At 36.7% G+C, this 18,889-nt stretch overlaps 1 protein-coding gene across 2 annotated transcripts in view; it reads left to right on the plus strand.

The window, feature by feature from the left end:
• LOC150086763 (uncharacterized) overlaps positions 1-18,625 on the plus strand; it is an 86,594-nt gene extending 67,969 nt beyond the window's left edge. For both annotated transcript variants that reach the window (XM_090371567.1, XM_090371566.1), the window contains exon 2: positions 16,756-18,625. In XM_090371567.1, coding sequence (XP_090227693.1) covers positions 16,825-18,462 — 1,638 coding nt within the window. In that variant the 5' untranslated portion in view covers positions 16,756-16,824 and the 3' untranslated portion in view covers positions 18,463-18,625. The remainder of the gene's footprint in view (positions 1-16,755) is intronic.
• The last annotated feature ends 264 nt before the right edge of the window (positions 18,626-18,889 follow it).

Here is an 18,889-nt window from a genome sequence, read left to right on the forward strand (position 1 = left end):
TTGGGTTGTTTTCAATTACCATCAAGGTAATTTTGGCTATGATGCGTCAGAGTATTGTTTTTGTTACCTATGTATTTTTTAATGGCTGGTTTATCTGTTTTCGAGAGTAGACAAATCTGCAGTGAGACTTTTATTAATTGTTTTGTAGTAAAGTATTTAAATCTAAATTGCCAACAGATCTCCTAATGTAAAACAATTTCTTGTTACTATCATCGCAGCGTCGTGTTTTACAATATTTTTCAATTTAACCAACATATTTAAAAATCCATATAAATTTGAGGTAACATAAAGCTTCGAGCTACGGAAATTATAAGCTATAAATAACACACAGTTAGGGCGAAAGCATAATTTTCGCGAAGCTAAATCAAAACGAATTTTGCTGCTAAAAAAGTAAAAGAAAACCCTATATCTCTTATTGTGGAACAAATTAGAATGGGGTGCCTCGCTCCTTCTCTTCAAATAAACAGTACTTCCCTATGAAAAGAAGTATACTGATATTCATTTTCAGTTAATGCTACTAGTCTAAGCTGGATTAACTGGTTATACCCTCGCGGTTAGTACAGTAGTTATTCAGTGTGAAAGTAGTTATTTTAGTGTGAAAAATGTCTGGTTCGAATTCCGTCTCCTGGGAGGAACATATCTGCTCTCTCTCTCTCTCTCTCTCTCTCTCTCTCTCTCTCTCTCTCTCTCTCTCTCTCTCTCACACACACACACACACACACACACCGACCTGGGTGGGTAAAGTGCCTGCCTGGCAACCCAAAGGTCGCGGGTTCGAATCCCGCCTCAGGCTTGGATCAAAGTACTCCAAAAACCTTGGGAGGTGCATTATGGCCACAGAAGCCGATGCGCCAACAACTACCAAAAAAAAAAAAAAAAAAAAAAAAAACCATACACATACACATACACGCGCGTTACAGGGCTTATTTTCCCTTCATCGGTGAGTAAATAGGCAATAGGAGCTTACAACACAGTTAGAGAAAGGATTAAAACTAAGAAAATTATATAACTAAAACTACGTTCACATCCGGATACACGCATCACAACTTGTATCAACATAAATCACTCAACAACTTTTATAAATATATGAGAGTAAAATCACCATGCCCAAAACTTACATAGAAATACATTTTGAATGTAGTTTATGAGACACTCAAAAGGCGTCTCATACAAGTTCTAATACAATCCAGTATTAGAATGCATCCAGTGCTAAGATCATTATGTAGTACATATGATGGAAAATTGCATAAATATATAAAATTTTGCCATTTAACTTATAGTAACATATAAGTTTTTTATTTCCTGTTATACAGAGTGTATATAACAGGAAGGAAAAGCAAACGGCAATTGCAATTCACCTCTCCTCCACCCATAAAATACTATACTTATTGAGAGTTATTCAGAACAAACAGCTGTTATGAGTGGTATATCTTTTATATGATGCTATAATACAAAAAAATATTTAATTTAAAAATTAAAATATTTAAATATGTTCAGTTCGTGGCATATGTTTCTAAATATGTATACTGCAGGTCATAATAAAAAGATAAATAATGATAAAAAGTAAAACATAAAAAAAGGGCCAAAAACTGAACACATTATCATCAGTTCGCCTTGAAGAAATCAATTGGATAGATTAAATAGAATAAAGGAAAGTAAACAGAGTAATGAAGTTTAGAATGGCAGGTATGGATGGAACTACACTGTATGATAGACTGTATTTTGGATTAGGAGAGGAAGGTAGAACAGCATAGTTAAGGGGAAGAGAATATCGAATACAATATATGAAATTTAATTTGTTTGATAGCTTTCTGATATCTAGAGTTGCCACATCTTCGAGTTTAAGCAAGACATCCTCCTCCAGCACAAAAGCTGAACAAGGATCAAAACTGAATAAATAAACAATAAATAAATATTCGTATTCCCGATTTTGTTCTTCAGTTCATAGGATAATACAGAAAAAAGATTAAATTTCTATTCTGTTTTGAAGTGAACGTGATAATATTGTATATTTTATATACTTTTTAGATGCAAGTAAATAAAAACTATTTAATACTTATATCATATACCACAACGTTTTGAAGCATGGTGTTGATAAAGTACTAAACCGGAAACCATCCACACAAGTAAATAGTCATCAAAAAAGAAGTCCTTGAAGTAATTTTTTCCCTAATAAATAACATTAACAAATAATTTTTTTTTGTTAAATGGATGGTGATCTAAAAATGCGTGTATTTTATGCAAAAATTAAAAAAAATTTGAATTGCTTTTTTTTCTCTCCTTCCCAATCATTTTCTGGTCAGAGATTTTGAAAAAGAGTTTCAGAGTTACTAGCAACTTTTTGTTGACATTTAATATTTTTTCTTCAATTAATACTGAAATTGATTCGCTAATTAAGAGACCTGTATTTATTCTAATTATTATTGTAACTTTCATTATTAAAAATCCATGACCAATTTCTTAACCCATTAACAACTGTTCATTAAGAACAGCTGTTCTTAATCTTTAGGCGGTTGCGTCCTCCTCCCATTTCAGTTAGGAAAAATGGTGAATTTTTTCAATTTTATCTTTATATATGGACTATATGGATTTCGTCAAGGTGGAACCGTGACATCGAGCCTGACATCCCTCTTGCAATTTTGCAATTCGTTACAATGTAAACTGACAAAAAAAGAAAGAAAAAAAAAAAAAAAAAAAACAACACTGGAATGGATATTGTCTATATGGATCATTCCAGGGCCAGATTCTTTTGTATTTTGACGTGCGACGTTGAAATTTGAAGGTGATATTCATTAGCTAGAATAGAGCTGAAAGGTGGTGGGTGAGAGAGAGGGAGAAAGAGACCTAGGTTTTATGATACAATCAGACATGAAGGTTAGCATGTGTTGTAAAAAAGGTCCAAAGACTGATTCGTCTGGTGACAACAGAAAGAGAGACCTTCATATGAAACTATGAACAAAGCTTGGTAACCAGGAACCTCAGGGGAGGGGGTACAAGACACACAACAGGGATACAAGACACTGAAGTACAGGGTAAAATGAACAACGGAGGAATTCTCACACAGAAATGGAAATCAATATAAACTATTCGAAAAACAAATAGAAAACAGGACCTCAGTAAGTTTAGTTTAGTTTAGTTAGTGTGTCAACGTATATCCTTGGACGTATATATTCAGTGTACATCCTGAACAGACAAAAAAAAAAAAAAAAAAAAGAAAGAACTGAGCATAACTAGTTCACCTTCTCTCATTTCAACTACTTATTCCTTTCACGTAAGAATAGGTGAGGTTTGTTTATTCCAGTAGGAAAATTTTTGGGAATCTATTCTACAGTTATTTCATTACAAGTTAACTCTGTCCCTTGTGTAAATTATGTGACTAAGTAAAGATGTCCTCGGAATTTAGTTTACTCAATTCATTTAAATCTTTAAACACATCGATCAGATTACTCCAGAGATGATATACTGCTGTTCAGAGGAGACTTCAAATGAACAAACAAACAAATAAATAAGATAGCTGGTTTCCAAACACCGTGATTTACAGAACTGAAGTCCCTTTGGTTAAAAATATCCTTTGTGTTCTTCACCACTCATGTTGCTCTTTTCCAACAGGTATACATCTTTTATAAACAGTGATATCCAAACCTTTTTTAATCTTATTTATTAATTATTTTTTTTTTGCATCCAGTTTTGAATACCTTGAGCTACCTTTGTGAGTAGAGGAATCGTTTCTGTACCTCCAATCTGTAGGTATTTCACTGAATTCAAGGATATTATATATATATATATATTCTTCATTATAATAGTTAATGCTTTGATGACCTCTTCTGTAGCTGCTTAGTTCAATACAATTGTATAGGTGTATTATGGATAGATATCACCAGGTGGATTTCATCATTTAATGATTATTATTAAAATAACTTTCCACTTTTGATTGGCATCCCCTCCTCCCAAATCCAAGGATCGTTACTGGTTCCGTTATCTTTAAACATTCATGTAAATAGGTTTACATTGCTTGTAACAATGTAAGTTGTAAAAATCCTCAAATATCCCTTAATTTAATAATTGGATAGATAAGAATAACTTTAATAACGTAAATATAAATAAATGAAATATTTTATTTATAGAAAAAATTGTTAAATATAATTACACTATAATTAATCATTATATCGATAGTATTTCGACTATATAGGATTTCGGTATAATAAATAAATAAATTTTCTATTTATACTCCGAGAGGACCGAAAACTAGTTAACAAAAAACTGGGATTTATAACACGTTTTACTTCCCATTTTTGTAATTCGATTTTAAAATTACAAGGTTTGAAAATCTTACCCATTTCAATAACTGCATCAACGACTGAAATACAATTGAAAGTTTCTATCCGGTCTGGAATTTAAGTTCACATATCTGATCGAAAAAGCACAAAAAAAAAAAAAAAAAAAAAATCCAATTAGAATTATGAAATATAAATTAAAACAGGATATGTTTTTTGGTAATTATTATTCTTACCTTATAGAATATAAGATGAACTCACTTTCTCTAAAAAAAAGACAAACAAGGTAACTTTAACTGCATACAACTTCGCCACCCTCCACTTCAGGCGCGTTATCATTTCAGACATTGTTTACAGTTGAGTGTAGCTGTTGTTACTTCGGTCTCCTAATATCCTTTCACTTTGCAATATAACTTAAATTGCAAGTGTTATACATATCAGAAAAGCTTATTCTCTGTGCTTTAAAATGCTGCAATTAAGGGTTTTTTTTTTTTTTTTTTTTTTGTACTTTACTAGCTGATCTATGTAATGATCTGTTTACATGCTCTTTGTAAACCATGCAGAAGGGTTGAAACATCACCACTAAAGCAAATTAAGACAACGTCTGATTATCTAAACTCTTCTAAATAATAATTATTTCTAATTTTAAAACTGGAAAATTTCAAAAACTTTGAATTTTGTAAAATAAATTTAAATAAGACCAATTTGCATTAATGATGAATTTTTTATCCTTTCCAGTGGGGGACGGGAGGTGGTTAAGGGGAACTAATTCTCCTTTTTTTTTTTTTTTTCTTACCATTCAATGAGCTGTCTTAGTTTTCTTTGGGAGTTCAGTTACTTCTTTTTGTTATTGTTATTTGGTTTTTAGGAGCATTAGCAACTAAGGCCATATTGCTCCAGGAATATGCGGTGGTCATTCCCTTGACCTTTCCGCATCCTCCGTATTTGGTGGTGACGGGCTCGAACCCCAGTCTAATCAAGAAGCGTGTGCTACGCACTGCTGCTCCTTCCCACCTGGTTACGGAGGCGCACACTTCTTTTTGACTTCTTTTTAAAATCATAAAGAGATGGCAAAGTTGCTTGGTGGGGGAGGGGGTAACTTTGCCATTTTATAACCTTCACGATTAAGGTGGCGAAATGGTTATCGTACGCATTACCTTACTTGGTTTAAAACACGTTTATAAAAGTTTTAATACTAAATGTATTACCCAAACATTATTACTCAGAATTTTTTAGCTTTTCCAATCGGAAGTGCTCGTAAACACAGGTTATTTTTTCAGAATTTTTATATCGACTGTGGTAAACATACGAGATCGTAGTCTTCCTAACTTTCTTCTTAATTAATTGATTTACTTAATTTACTTGATTGAAGTAAATTAAGCAAAACTGGCAATATCAGCAAAAGGTTTGTTGATATTATTAGCTTTTAAATGAAATCAAAGTTTCATTTAATACAAAGGTTCGCATATTTTTGGCCAGCGTGCGTACATGATAAAGGGCCTGGGTCTTGGGGAGAGCGTTGTATAGTTTTTTTTTTTTTAATATTAAAAGCAAGAAAATTTGGTTTTTCACTTGAAAAATAGACAAAATGCCCAAAGAATAGTCGCCATTTGCTCACGCGATATCTTGACATTACTTTTTGCTGTCTCGGTGTTTATTCTAAAACAGTCCAAGCTATTGCCTGTTCCGTAAGATTATTACTGTCTCCAATCAAATAAGATCGGAGAACGTCATCAAAATAAATTCTCTTGGCGCCTCCGTAGCCAGGTGGGAAGGAGCAGCAGGGCGTAGCACACGCTTCTTGATTAGTCCGGGGTTCGAGCCCGTCACCACCAAATACGGGGGATGCGGAAAGGTCAGGGAATGACCACCGCATATTCCCGGAGCAATATGGCCTTAGTTGCTAATGCTCCTAAAAACCAAAATAACAATAACAATAGCTTGTTATCTCGGGGGGGGGATAGGATCATGGGACTACACATTTCTCCCTACGTGAGCGACAATGTTACTGTTGGGATCAATGTGTGTTTTGTTTATAGGAACGTGTGTTCACTTGGCATTCTGTATATTATGAGGGTTGAAAAATTCGAATAATTCACGGAGGGAACTCTACACCACCTCCATCTGAAATCAGGCTAAAGTCCAGATTGAATGATTGTTCAGCATTCTAGCAGTTACTTAACACCACTTGTTGGAATTCGCCTGATGTCATAAAATATGGATATTTCTGAATAAAAATATTAATTCTTATATTCTCTATCTTGTAAACTCCTGTGACCCTATATGGTCATTCCAGAGAAGAAGCAGAAAATTTATTTTATTTGAATTCAGACCTTTTCAAATGGGTAATGTACGCCTTGCATAGGCCCGTTCTATAGTCCATTAAATTATCAGTTAAAAACAAATTAAAATAAAATAACCGTAGAAAAAGGGTAGTACACGTAGGCCTATAGCATAATACTATCGTGAAGTCGCGGCGAAAGCTGAGCCTTGACTGGAGGAAAGTTTTCCGTTTATCATTCAAGCCCGCTATCAGTCACCCTTTGCCAATGCGTTTGTAATCACAGTCATCCTTTGCCAATGCGTGAAGTAATCACGAAGAATAACGTAGCATCTTCAATCGTGTGATAAGAGCTTGCAGGTATTCAACACGGTCAATGACTGATGTTGTGCTTTGCTAACCAGAAGATTTCAGATCCTCTTCAACGCTGTCGCTTCAGAACGAAACTCACTGGATCCTCTACAAACTGTGCTATCTAACAAATCTGCATCCCAACACTTGCACCGAAGTTTACTGCGTATTTTAGCTCCATTTGTATATAAAAATTTACAGGAGGTTAGTGAGTATTTCACTTACAACCTCCTGCGAAATTTTTATCATACACTGAAAATTGGTTTCCTATTTTTTGAACAAAATTCGTGTAATCTGCTCGATTGTAAAATGTCACTTCTTGAGTGTTGATTTTACTAAAATTCTACAAGTGTTTGAGAATACTTCATTAATATTACATTACGTTTTGATTTCATATCCATATTTTCTCTATTCTTGAGGTCTCGTTATTTACTTATTATGTTTAATCGTAAAAATGTAGCGTTACTGCTTCAAATAAAGTTTGGAGCATTTCTCTGGCACGGTCTATTTTCGAAAGCATGTTACCCAGTTGACTGCCCAGATACAAGAGTCCCTACTCTCTGCCAAGCATTAACCGCTGACTTTTGCAATTTCTGTTGCTGAGGTTACATTTCTGAAAGCAGACACCCTGAACATAGTTTCCGTAAACACAGGCAGTGTATTAAATATTCATAGAGCAATAATCAAACAGTCTTAGCCTAAGGATATTCTGTAAATGGAAGAATGCGGGGAAGAATATCTGCAGCATATAAAATGGAGCATTACAGGCAAAAGAAGACGCATCTTCTTAGAAGAACCAAAGCGAAACAGAAAAGACAGAGCAGAGAGAGGTTTTGAGCAAACAAAAATTCTATTTCCATTCACTTTCCAAATATCTTTTTTCGCAAAAAATCGCTGATCAGAGTTTCATTTGATGTTTTGAGAAGGGGAAACGTACAGAAACTTCAGGTGGGCGATGACTAGTTAAGTTAGATGACTGTTTCAAGGCAGTTCATTTAATTAACATTAAATTTAAGACAAGAATGCGCACACAGGTCTACTTTCCTCTGGACGTATGTGGACACTTATGCTACTGCAAAAAAGTTCGTTTTAATAAGAGGACATTTTTTTTTTTGAGTCGAAAGTTCTTTTCTTATAAAGTTTCGATCCATTGAGTTAATTGTGAATAATGACGTGAGCTTATTTTCTTAATTTTAAAGCTATTAAAAACAAATTCAATCGGACACCTTTTATTTTATTTTATGTTTTCTACGATGGCGCCTATAATTATTGATAGTACATTAGTTTAAAAATTGTAATCCATTCGTGCTGCACATCCATCATTCATTCAAATTTTGCGAAGTTAGTGGGAAACTACTTTAATGCAGCCGAATTGGAAGAGGAATGATTAGACGTCTGTAAACCTCTATCTGTTTATTATAAATATTTTAAGAGTAAAAAAAAAATGTTATATATATATATATAACAGTATATACACACACACACAAAAAAACATTATTTTTGTTTTACAACTGATTTCTTATCAAGAGAATTTTGTGAAGAACATTTTTTTTTTTAGAAAAGCACATTTATTTGTAGATTTACTGTCTGGTATGCATTAGACAATATTGATTAAATATTGAAAATTTATATGAAAATATTTCATAGAATTTTATTAGTCGAACTAATTTATAACAATCTGAAAAAAAAAAAAAAAAGGTTAATGAAAAGTTCATTACATTCGGTAATTCGTTATAAGTGACCAATGAAACGAACAAATTACTGTATTACGTAAAAAAAAAATTAATAGCAAAACATAAAGAAAAAGTAAAGCGTCAATTAAACATAAGTAGCATGTTCAAATTCGCCTATTTTTAGGCGCATCTGCATATATATCTTAGTGCTTATTGTCTTCACCATGTCCGTCTGCCTCTCCGTCCATTCACATAATAATTCCACTCCCAGAGAACGGATTTTTATAAAATTTTATATTTGAGTCCTTTAGAAAGATATGTCGAGCAATTCCAAATTTCATTAAAATCGGACGAATACAAATCCGGCAAATTATTATTTATTTTTTTCAAACATATCACATAAGCTATCCATATAGCTTCAGCTATATGGATAGCTTATGTGATATGTTTGGATAGCTATGCATTATATCTGAAGCACTAGATATTATTTGTTGCTTGCCGTGCGTTAACTGGAGGAATGAATGGGCGGTAAGGCGGATGCGCAGAAAAGAAATGTTCTCGGTTCGCGAATATGAAGTGTCTGTTTTTGATATGCTAGTTTTTTGTTATCATTTTACTAAATAGATACATAATGAATTATTACTATTTGCTTATTAATTGCAGCAAAAACATAAAATACGTGTTATTTTTAAATTTTTACTAAACTCCAAGAGGAAATGAAATAAGTGAAGTAAAATAAATAAATAAATTTTCTGTTTATACTCCGGGACGACCAAACAGTCAGAGGAATTAACAAAATAGACAGAATACAAGAAACAGCACTGTATTCAGCAGTCACGGGCTTGAATCCCGGTCACTCAAGGCACGTGTACTTATGCACCCGCGCGCCTGACCACTAGGCTACGGAAAGACCTAAAAGTACATACATTACAAAAATGTCGACTGCATACTGTGATCTGAGGTACGTATTGCTATTTGCTTATTTTATAAAATCACAGAAGATACGTGAAATACGAGTTGCTAATTGTTGTTTTAGAGTTTTGGATGCAGAGACTTACATCATATTGCACCGAAATACATTTTGCATTCAAATTTTTAGGTATATTAGTTAATTAATTAGGAACTAATTGCTAACAAGATAATTTGTTAATTACTTTTCTCTTCTATTAATGGTGAAAAAGAAAAAATGCAATTAGTTTAAGAAATAAAAATCGAACTCCCCTGAAATTTAACCCACTGCAGATATTAACTAACTTGTTAATTAACCATTACACTAAACTGTATTATTTGTATTTTTTCATTTTGCCTCATCTCACGATCAAGTTTTCAAGAAAATCCATTTTATCTAATACAGAATTCTCGACATACTTCATTATCTTGAAGCATTAGAAAACGTTAAAAACTGTCTAAACTGTCTTTTGGATCCGAAGCACATTCCTATGATACCAAATAATTAATTCGTCCTTACTATCATTCATCATCACTTGTCTTGTTCTATAACTTCAGTAGCGATTTCAGGATCTGTTATTATGGAGCTAACAAACAAGTCGTCAGCCGCAATAAAAAAGTCCTTCAAAGTAGCACCACCAGTGGTGAAGTGGCGAACTATTATACCCCGAAGCTCTTCTATATTCGCTTCATAAATTTTTTTTTTTTTTCCATTTCCAATCACAGCTTTCCGAAAACGGTTTTGCAATGTAGATACGGGAAGTTAGTCAATTTCACACAATTGGCGCCGACTGAATGAACATTTTCATATCAATCTTCAATTATAAACCTTTGTCCAGATTGAAAAGTAGGATTATCTGTACTCGGTGATATTTAAAAATCGCTATTATGCCTTGGTTTAATAGTTGAGTCTTTCAAGTAGTGTTCCACACAGGGATATTAATTTCACTGCAGTTAACGTAAGGAGAGTACAGTGTACTGTATAGTTGTCAGGCATCATCAAAACATTTTTTCGTTTTGCAGCTATTTCCGTATCAGGTCCTACTAGCCAATTCATCAAATTTGTGTTGCTTTTTCATGCTTGTTTGTAAAGGGAAGTTAGTCAAATCTATCCCCCCCCCAAAATAAAAACGAAGCTTTGCAGAATTGCACATGGCGAGTTTTCTTTAGTCGTTGCAGCCCATTTTATCACAAAAAGGACAATTGGGTTGTTTGCTTGCTTCCCGCCACCTCACACCTATCACCCAAGAAACATTACGGTTCAGCCAGTAACATCTGATAAAAAGTCTTGTTTTGTCAGTGTATAAATATCCGATAAAGGCTACTTATAATGCAATCGCAGTTTTAAATTCATTCATTAACAGCAGTTGCATCGGATCCACCTGATTCGCAAGCCAAAGAAGCGTTACGGCAAAGATCGTCAAGCGAGAAGTGCTGGTGAGTCGCACCAACGATTGTCGGGAGTGGGGGGGGGAAGTGCCCCGGAAAGGTTTAACGCCGTTAATCTGCAAAAGTTGACGACACTTGGGGCCGCACAACAAACGTTCGAGAACCGCCACTTTGATACGCCTGCTTTACATAGTGTTTAGGGTGAGACGCCACCGTTGGTTTCCCACAACTGCGTCATTAGTACTCTGGTGAGGAAAACAAATGCCAGAAGCGTGTGTGGTTTAAATTAAATTTTTCTGTTTATACTCCGGGACGACCAAACGGTCAGAAGAGTTCACAAGATAGACAGAATACAAGAAACAGCACCGTATTCAGCAGTCACGGGCTTGAACCCCGGTCACTCAAGGCACGTGTACTTATGCACCCGCGCGCCTGACCACTAGGCTACGGCGACCTTAAAATAAATTTTCTGTTTATACTCCGGGACGACCAAAACGGTCAGAGGAGTTCACAAGATAGACAGAATACAAGAAACAGCACCGTATTCAGCAGTCACGGGCTTGAATCTCGGTCACTCAAGGCACGTGTATTTATGCACCCGCGCGCCTGACCACTAAGCTACGGCGGCTTTATGTAGATTTGTGTCTTGTTCTGTTGTTGTTCTGGCTACTTGGCCGCGGGGACCTAGTGGGATTTCACGTTGCCCGTACACACCTCTAGGACGTGAGCCTACTAGTCCGCTTTACAGTGTACAATATGTCAATCTTTGAATCTAGTCAGTTCTTGGTTCTTGGTTCAAAGTTTTAAAGGCCTAAGGCTAATCCGAGATCGCAAGCTTTCGCTTGTAGAACTTGTCCACTCACTGATAGATGTTGGGAACCATTGCAAAAGTCATTTGAAAATGATGTTACAGGGCAAGAGGCAAGGCAAGTCGAGTCTTCTTTCTCTTTGTAATATCTTTAGATTCGAGCAGTAAATCTCAGCTCTGTTTTTGATCACTGAAAAGCAGCTGATGCAGCAAAAGAATAAGGAATTCCGCAATCTTTTGCCACATCAGTTTTTTTCTTGTGTCCATAACATTTCGTATTTATTTTTATTTGTTTATTTTTCCAGCCAAGCTTAAAGTTTTACGTTTTTGAGACATTTTCTGGAATTGCTATTGTGCATAGTATTACTGAAAACATTTTAATTAGAACTTTTTCACGGTTTCGATATAGTTATACCGTACTGTATAAATTATTTGTTTCCCACTGTCGCAGCTTGTGTACATGGTATGTGTAAGTGGAATAGGAATTTTTTTTTATCTAGCAAAAACGAAAAAAAAAAAAAAAAAAGTACCAATCTCCAATGGCCACCGAAGTCCAGTGATGACCGCAGTTCAAGCCGACGTTTCTACTAATATGGTGATGTTCTTGCATTATTCCTGTTTTGTAGACTGCTGTGACCTTATGTGATCGTCCTGGAGTATAAAAAGAGAATTTATTATTTATAATAACGGCTTTTTTATTGGGTGGTAAAGGGTTAAACATGCAGAGTTTCCCAAAACTTCTTTACAGCTATAGGTGCTATTTCCAGTAGTTTGTTAAAAGTGATATCATTATATCACCTTTAACGTTTTACGTTCTAAATCAAAAGGAATCGAAACTTGTTATATCTGTAAATTCGCTGTAAAGACCCGATTGTATTTCTTTTTGGTTTTAAAAACTTACGATTACAAACTAATTAAAAATTAATTATTAAACAATAATTACATTATACTGTTTTTGTTTCTGTTGAAAGTTTATTGAAAAACAGTCTTTCTTCCTCTTTTATTGGATAATCCACAATATGATTTGCTAAAAGTACAAAAAATCTTGCTCCCCCTTCTAACAATGTAAAATATTGAGTGACCACTTTATTAGACACATCTAACAGTGAGCAGGTGCCCCTTTAGCCCTCAAACATCCTGGATTATTCGTGACATCGACTCAAATGGTTTCAAAAGCGTTCCACAGGGATGCTGGACCATGGATTGAGAACAACTGACTGAGGAGGTTATTGCAGTAGGATGAATTCACTCTCATGTTCGTGAAACCAGTTCTGTACAATTCTGGCCTTTGACATGGTGCATTAATCTGTTGGAAAAGCTCATTCCAAGATGAATACACTGCAGTTGTGGAGCGATATGCTTGGTCAAAAATAATTTCCAGATAACCTGTGGCATCAAACATTGCTCCATAAGTATCAAGGGGGGACCCAATGTGCACCAAGAAGGTACTCATCACGCCATTACCAGCATGCATTATGACATCTGTCGGATGGATCCGAGGATTCTTGCTGTTTTTCCCGTGTTCTGCACCTCCCGTAACGTGAAACAGAAAGAACTAGGATTGTTCAGACCAGACAATGTTTTTCCATTCTTCCACTGTCTAATGTTGGTATTCCTGAGCCAACTGTAACCGTATTTTCCTATTTTTTGATGATAGGAGTGGAACTGGTTCGGTAGTCGGCTGCGATATGCCATCTGTGACAAGTCGTGCATTCTGAAATGCCTCTTTTGATACCATTGTTGTACTGGGTTGTTATTCGAATGGCTGTAGCCGTTCCCTATTTCTCAACAAGTCTTGTCAGCCTCTGTCGGCCTCTCGTATTAATGAGCTGCTTCTGACCACAAATTGGCTAGATATTATTTGGTTATTGGATAATTTCAATATACCCGAGACACAGTCGTGTTTAAAACTCCAGCAGAGTTGCAGTTTCCGAAATTCTCATATCGGCGCGTCTGGTGTTGACTATTGTCTGTTCCGCAGTTTTCGCCAATTTATCCAGAGAGACATTGGATCAATACTTAATGAAATAGATCAAAGAATGAATAAGGATTTTATGGATTACAATTAAAAGGTTTTTTTTTTTTTTTTTTTTTTAAGGCTGAATGCAATAAAAGTTTTGCTTTCATGCACAATTTTGCCAGATTGCAATCTGTAGCAAATAGTAATCGTCACTGTTATTATCAAATTCTATTGTAACATGATGTGCTATTGTATGGACAGATGATGCCGAGGTAACTAAATCCATAATGCATCACTATATGGCTTCTGGAAATTGTGTCTCCTTGGCAGGTTTGATTGTTCTGGTGGATAAAAAAACGAAGGTTTGCGTAGAAAGAAGCTATGTTTATTTCTTACCCAAGGCGTTGGCATCAGAGGAGTTTTTGAGATAAAAATAATATAAGAACATCACCTTGTTGCGTAGTTACGTAAGCCAGAGTCAACTGAAACACGTGAATATTGCCGTATCCTCGTGTTTGACCACTCTGTTACAATGCCAAAAATATGTAAATGGAGTAGGTGTATGACCCTCGTGATCTGGGTAGCACAGTTGGTATAATCGCCGTCCTCCCTACATCGGGTGGAAAAAATCTGAATTAAATCCAGTTAATAACACGAGGAATTTTTATGGGTATTTTTCACAACGTGGCTGAGTTAGTTGGTCTTAGATGAGAGTAACACGGTTTTTTCCCCCGGAAACTTCGATTTTTCGTCCAGCGAACAGCAAATCAACACAACACGCGCACTGCCGCTTTTCCAACATTTTTTACAGATATATTATATACGGCACGATATGGCCTAATTGCTGTTGCGCCTAACCCTACAACATCATTGTGTGTGTGTGTGTGTGTGTGTGTGTGTGTGTGGCGTGTGGAGAAAATTGCTATAAAGCCGTGTGACCTGACTAGCGCCAAAATCAGTTCACCACAATAGGGAAATGGGCAGAATTCACAGACTTCCGAAGAGAATGAGTGTCGGTGGGCGTTTAGCGCCCACCGACAATTTAGCGCCCACCAGAGAAGATGGCTGCATTTAAAATAAATAAATAAATTTTCTGTTTATACTCCGGGACGACCAAACGGTCAGAGGAGTTCACAAGATAGACAGAATACAAGAAACAGCACCGTATTCAGTAGTCACGGGCTTGAACCCCGGTCACTCAAGGCACGTGTACTTATGCACCCGCGCGCCTGACCACTAGGCTACGGCGGCCTATTTTTGTCGATTGCTCAAAGATTAACGCCATTTGAGTTTAACGAATGGAAAAATTCCTGGAAAACATAAGTGAACAGATGCAACTGCAGCCACAAATAGAAGGTGATGGAGCGGAGGTGTTCTGAAGCCGATTTTTACGTGTAATCGTCTCCAAATGATGGAACAATTAAGCTCTGTATTTAATGCGGAAACACGCCACAGGGCATCAGTACCTCAAAATCCGAAAAATCGCGGAAGCCACTGATCACGAACACCAAATAAAAAATACGGCAGTGTTGGTGTAGAACGCAAAGGATGCAAGTAATATGGTTCGACGAGTCCCGATTTACTCATTTTAGCACAGATGAAAGAAACCACATGAGGCACTAGAACTATCTTATTGTGTAACAACGGTGTAGGTTGCTGGAATGGGTGCAACGATGTGATAGTATGTTTTCACGACATACCCTTGGTTCTCTGTTTCTACTAGATCACTATGAACGCCACAGAAGATCTGAACATCACTGTGAATCAGGAACGCCGGCAATGTTGCATGTTTACCCTTGTGGGCACAGAAAAGCGTAATTTGAGAAAAACAAGGAAGTCTTTAGGCATCTGCCGAAGCCAGCCCAATCCACTGATCTCAAACCTATTGAGCACTGCACAAAACTCCAAAGCCTATTGAGAATGAGAGGAACAACTTGGGTCAGGAGAAGTCCCCTAGTAGTGATGACACCAAACGACACTCCCTCGCTTTTTCAATAGCCAAAATAATGGAACCTGGCCCTAAAAAAGCCAAATCAGGTACCTTGCCTACGAAATGAAGTGAAAAGACCCGTTCTTCAGCACAACCCTCTGACACGTTACTCCAGCCATTGAGGGTAGTTTTGTGACAAGAGTGGTCCAATATTTCTCGTTCTACTTTCGAACACTTTCTCTGACTCCACGATACGTCGTATTGGAGCGGGAATTCGGATCAACGGTGGTCTAATATGCTGTTTTAGCTCATGATCCTAATAAGGCGACAGTGTACCTAATAAAACATTCAGTACACAATGTAAGGAGTTGATACGTTTAGAATGAACTGAATTGTACTTTAAGGTGTATTTTGAATGTTTATTTAATGTTGTTTTATGTTTCTCACTACTGTAAAAAAATTTTTTTTGCTCTTCAGAATGTTTGCGCAAGTAGCACACTGGTTATAAACGCCATCCTCCCCATATAAGGTGGAAAAGGTCCGGCTTCGACTCCCGTCAATGACGAAAGGAACTTTTATAGGCTGTTTTTTTCAGTCCGTGGCTGAGTAAGTTGGTCTTAGGCACAGCAAGGTTCCACCCCATTGTTCCTGAAATTCTTTCTTTTTTCTTTCTTTCTTTTTTTTTTTTTTCGTACAGTAAAACAGGAAAATCGACCAGACACGCACTTTATAGACATAATACACATGGGTAGATGAGATCGTTCTCGGGTGGCTATAATACGGCAGTTTTTTTTTTTTTTTTTTTAAACTTCAAAATTTTTTTTGTGGCTTGATACGGAATATTGTGTACTGCTGGAAGTGCTTTTGTTTTTCTTTGTTTGTCTTTTGCTTAGTCTCTAATTCTCTCTAATTGCAATCTTGTTAATCACTTAATTCTTCTGGTCTGTGGGCCATACAGGAGACGTAAGTTTAAATGTTCTTAATGCTTCAAGTGCCATGGCATTTGTTTACAATAAAATGATATTTATTTATTATTATTTATTTTAAAGAGGTTCATTAGTCTGCCATACTTTTGCATACTCTACAAAGAAAAGAATACCATAAAACGGAATACTGAAATGTGCTTTAATTTATTTTTCAGGTAATTTGACTACGATGATGAAATCACAGAGATTCGACAACGGTTCTTCAATTTGATATAACTGTTTTAATGATTAGCATCTCAGACCCGATGCTCACAATGGCGACATCCGCATCCTTTCGAAATATAACGCCATCAGAAGGCGCCACTTCCTGCAAAACTCCAAAGCCTATTGAGAATGAGAGGAACAACTTGGGTCAGGAGCAGTCCCCTAGTAGTGATGACACCAAACGACACTCCCTCGCTTTTTCCATAGCCAAAATAATGGAACCTGGCCCTAAAAAAGCCAAATCAGGTACCCATCCTCTGCTAGACACTATGCTGCAAGACTTCAAGAAGAGGATAAGCAATGCTACTTTCACTCACAATGTTGCAACTTCATGTGTCAATCCTCTCGTGGCAACTAATTTTCCACTTCACCATCCGGGAACCATTGGGCCTCTGAACGTTCCAATGGCTGAAGGACGAAATGGGTTCCATGGTAATGGACCTACTGGACTTGCAGATTCTGTGTACGAAGCTGCTTTGAAGAGACTTATACATTCGTCTGGGCTTCAGGATTTTAGGTACCAGCTTAGCAATTACGGTTCAGAAGCTACTTCACGAGTGTGGCAAACCCGTTCTCACGATCTGCTACGCCAGTATGGTCTCCTTTATTCGCCTTATCCCTCTCCAGCCACTAATGAAGCAGCCGGTCACATGCTTACTCTAAGGGATAGCAGTAACCATCGACCAGAAACTGATCACTTTGCCAGGCAATGGAAGGAACTCTCACTGTTTTCTTCTCCATCAACCCGTTTAGTCGATCCCACATTCCACAAGGTGCTCAGACCTCAACCACTGCACGCATCAGCTGGAAGTGGAACAACCTCCCACACAGGGGGAACCAATAGTCATTTGTTAGGAAGTCGGACATCATCTTCCAGATCTACATCAGTAACCGGTGATTCATCATCAGGACATAACTCCAAAGGTCAAGGTTCGAATGACACCAGTGACACCGCTGCTCACCAAGGTGCTAGTACACTCCGGGTGAAGAGGAGTAGCAGCAAACAAAAGACCTTTACTTGCCCAGAATGTGGAAAGGTGTTTAATGCTCATTACAATCTCACCCGTCATATGCCTGTTCATACGGGTGCTCGGCCTTTTGTCTGCAAAGTGTGCGGAAAAGGATTCCGTCAAGCCAGTACCCTGTGTCGTCACAAAATCATTCACACCCAAGAGAAACCTCATAAATGTCAGACGTGCGGCAAAGCTTTTAACCGAAGTTCAACTCTGAATACGCATATTAGGATACATGCTGGCTACAAACCTTGGGTGTGTGAGTTCTGCGGAAAAGGATTCCACCAAAAGGGCAATTACAAAAACCATAAGCTAACCCACAGTGGTGAGAAAGCTTACAAGTGTACCGTGTGCAACAAGGCATTTCATCAGATCTACAATCTCACCTTTCACATGCATACACACAACGATAAGAAACCCTACACTTGCAAAGTGTGTGGGAAAGGATTCTGCAGGAACTTTGATCTTAAAAAACACATGAGGAAACTCCATGATAGTAACGTAGCTACTTCAAATACATCTGGAGGAATACCAGTTACTGGATCCAGTCACACATCCTCCACCGTCACTGTAAGTTTGGTGAATCCGTTCTTTGTACCTCCAACTACGAGTACTTATCTAGAATCATTGCCAGGTATCATGTAACAGACAAATCCTTTAGCACCTACGAGCTCTGTGATCTGATAGTAATATATCAAATGGACAATGATTTTCATTAGGATGCTGGCATGAATCTCCCATAGTTATTGAACTCTCGGAACCAATAACTAGTACTTAAGATGAAGACCTCTGGATTTGCTACTCCTTCACTTGATTCATATAATCAAGCGTTTAGGGCATAAGCCTCAAGCTATGTAGGAGTCTAGACTATGTATAAATATAGTGCAAATGCATCAGGAATACATAGCTGTATATAATCATTAAAATCTGGAATGTTTTGAACTCTAATAAACTGATAGTAAAAGATTAGTATCATAACTCAAGTAATCATAAACACTACATGCTATGATTTCTCAGAACATCTAATTTGCACAATTCTGTTTAATATAGTTTACACTGATTTGTTCTAATG

This window comes from Mastigoproctus giganteus, chromosome 4 (assembly GCF_048544385.1).
Source record: "Mastigoproctus giganteus isolate SK-2022 chromosome 4, ASM4854438v1, whole genome shotgun sequence".
In the NCBI taxonomy this organism is placed as follows: Eukaryota; Metazoa; Arthropoda; class Arachnida; order Uropygi; family Thelyphonidae; genus Mastigoproctus; species Mastigoproctus giganteus.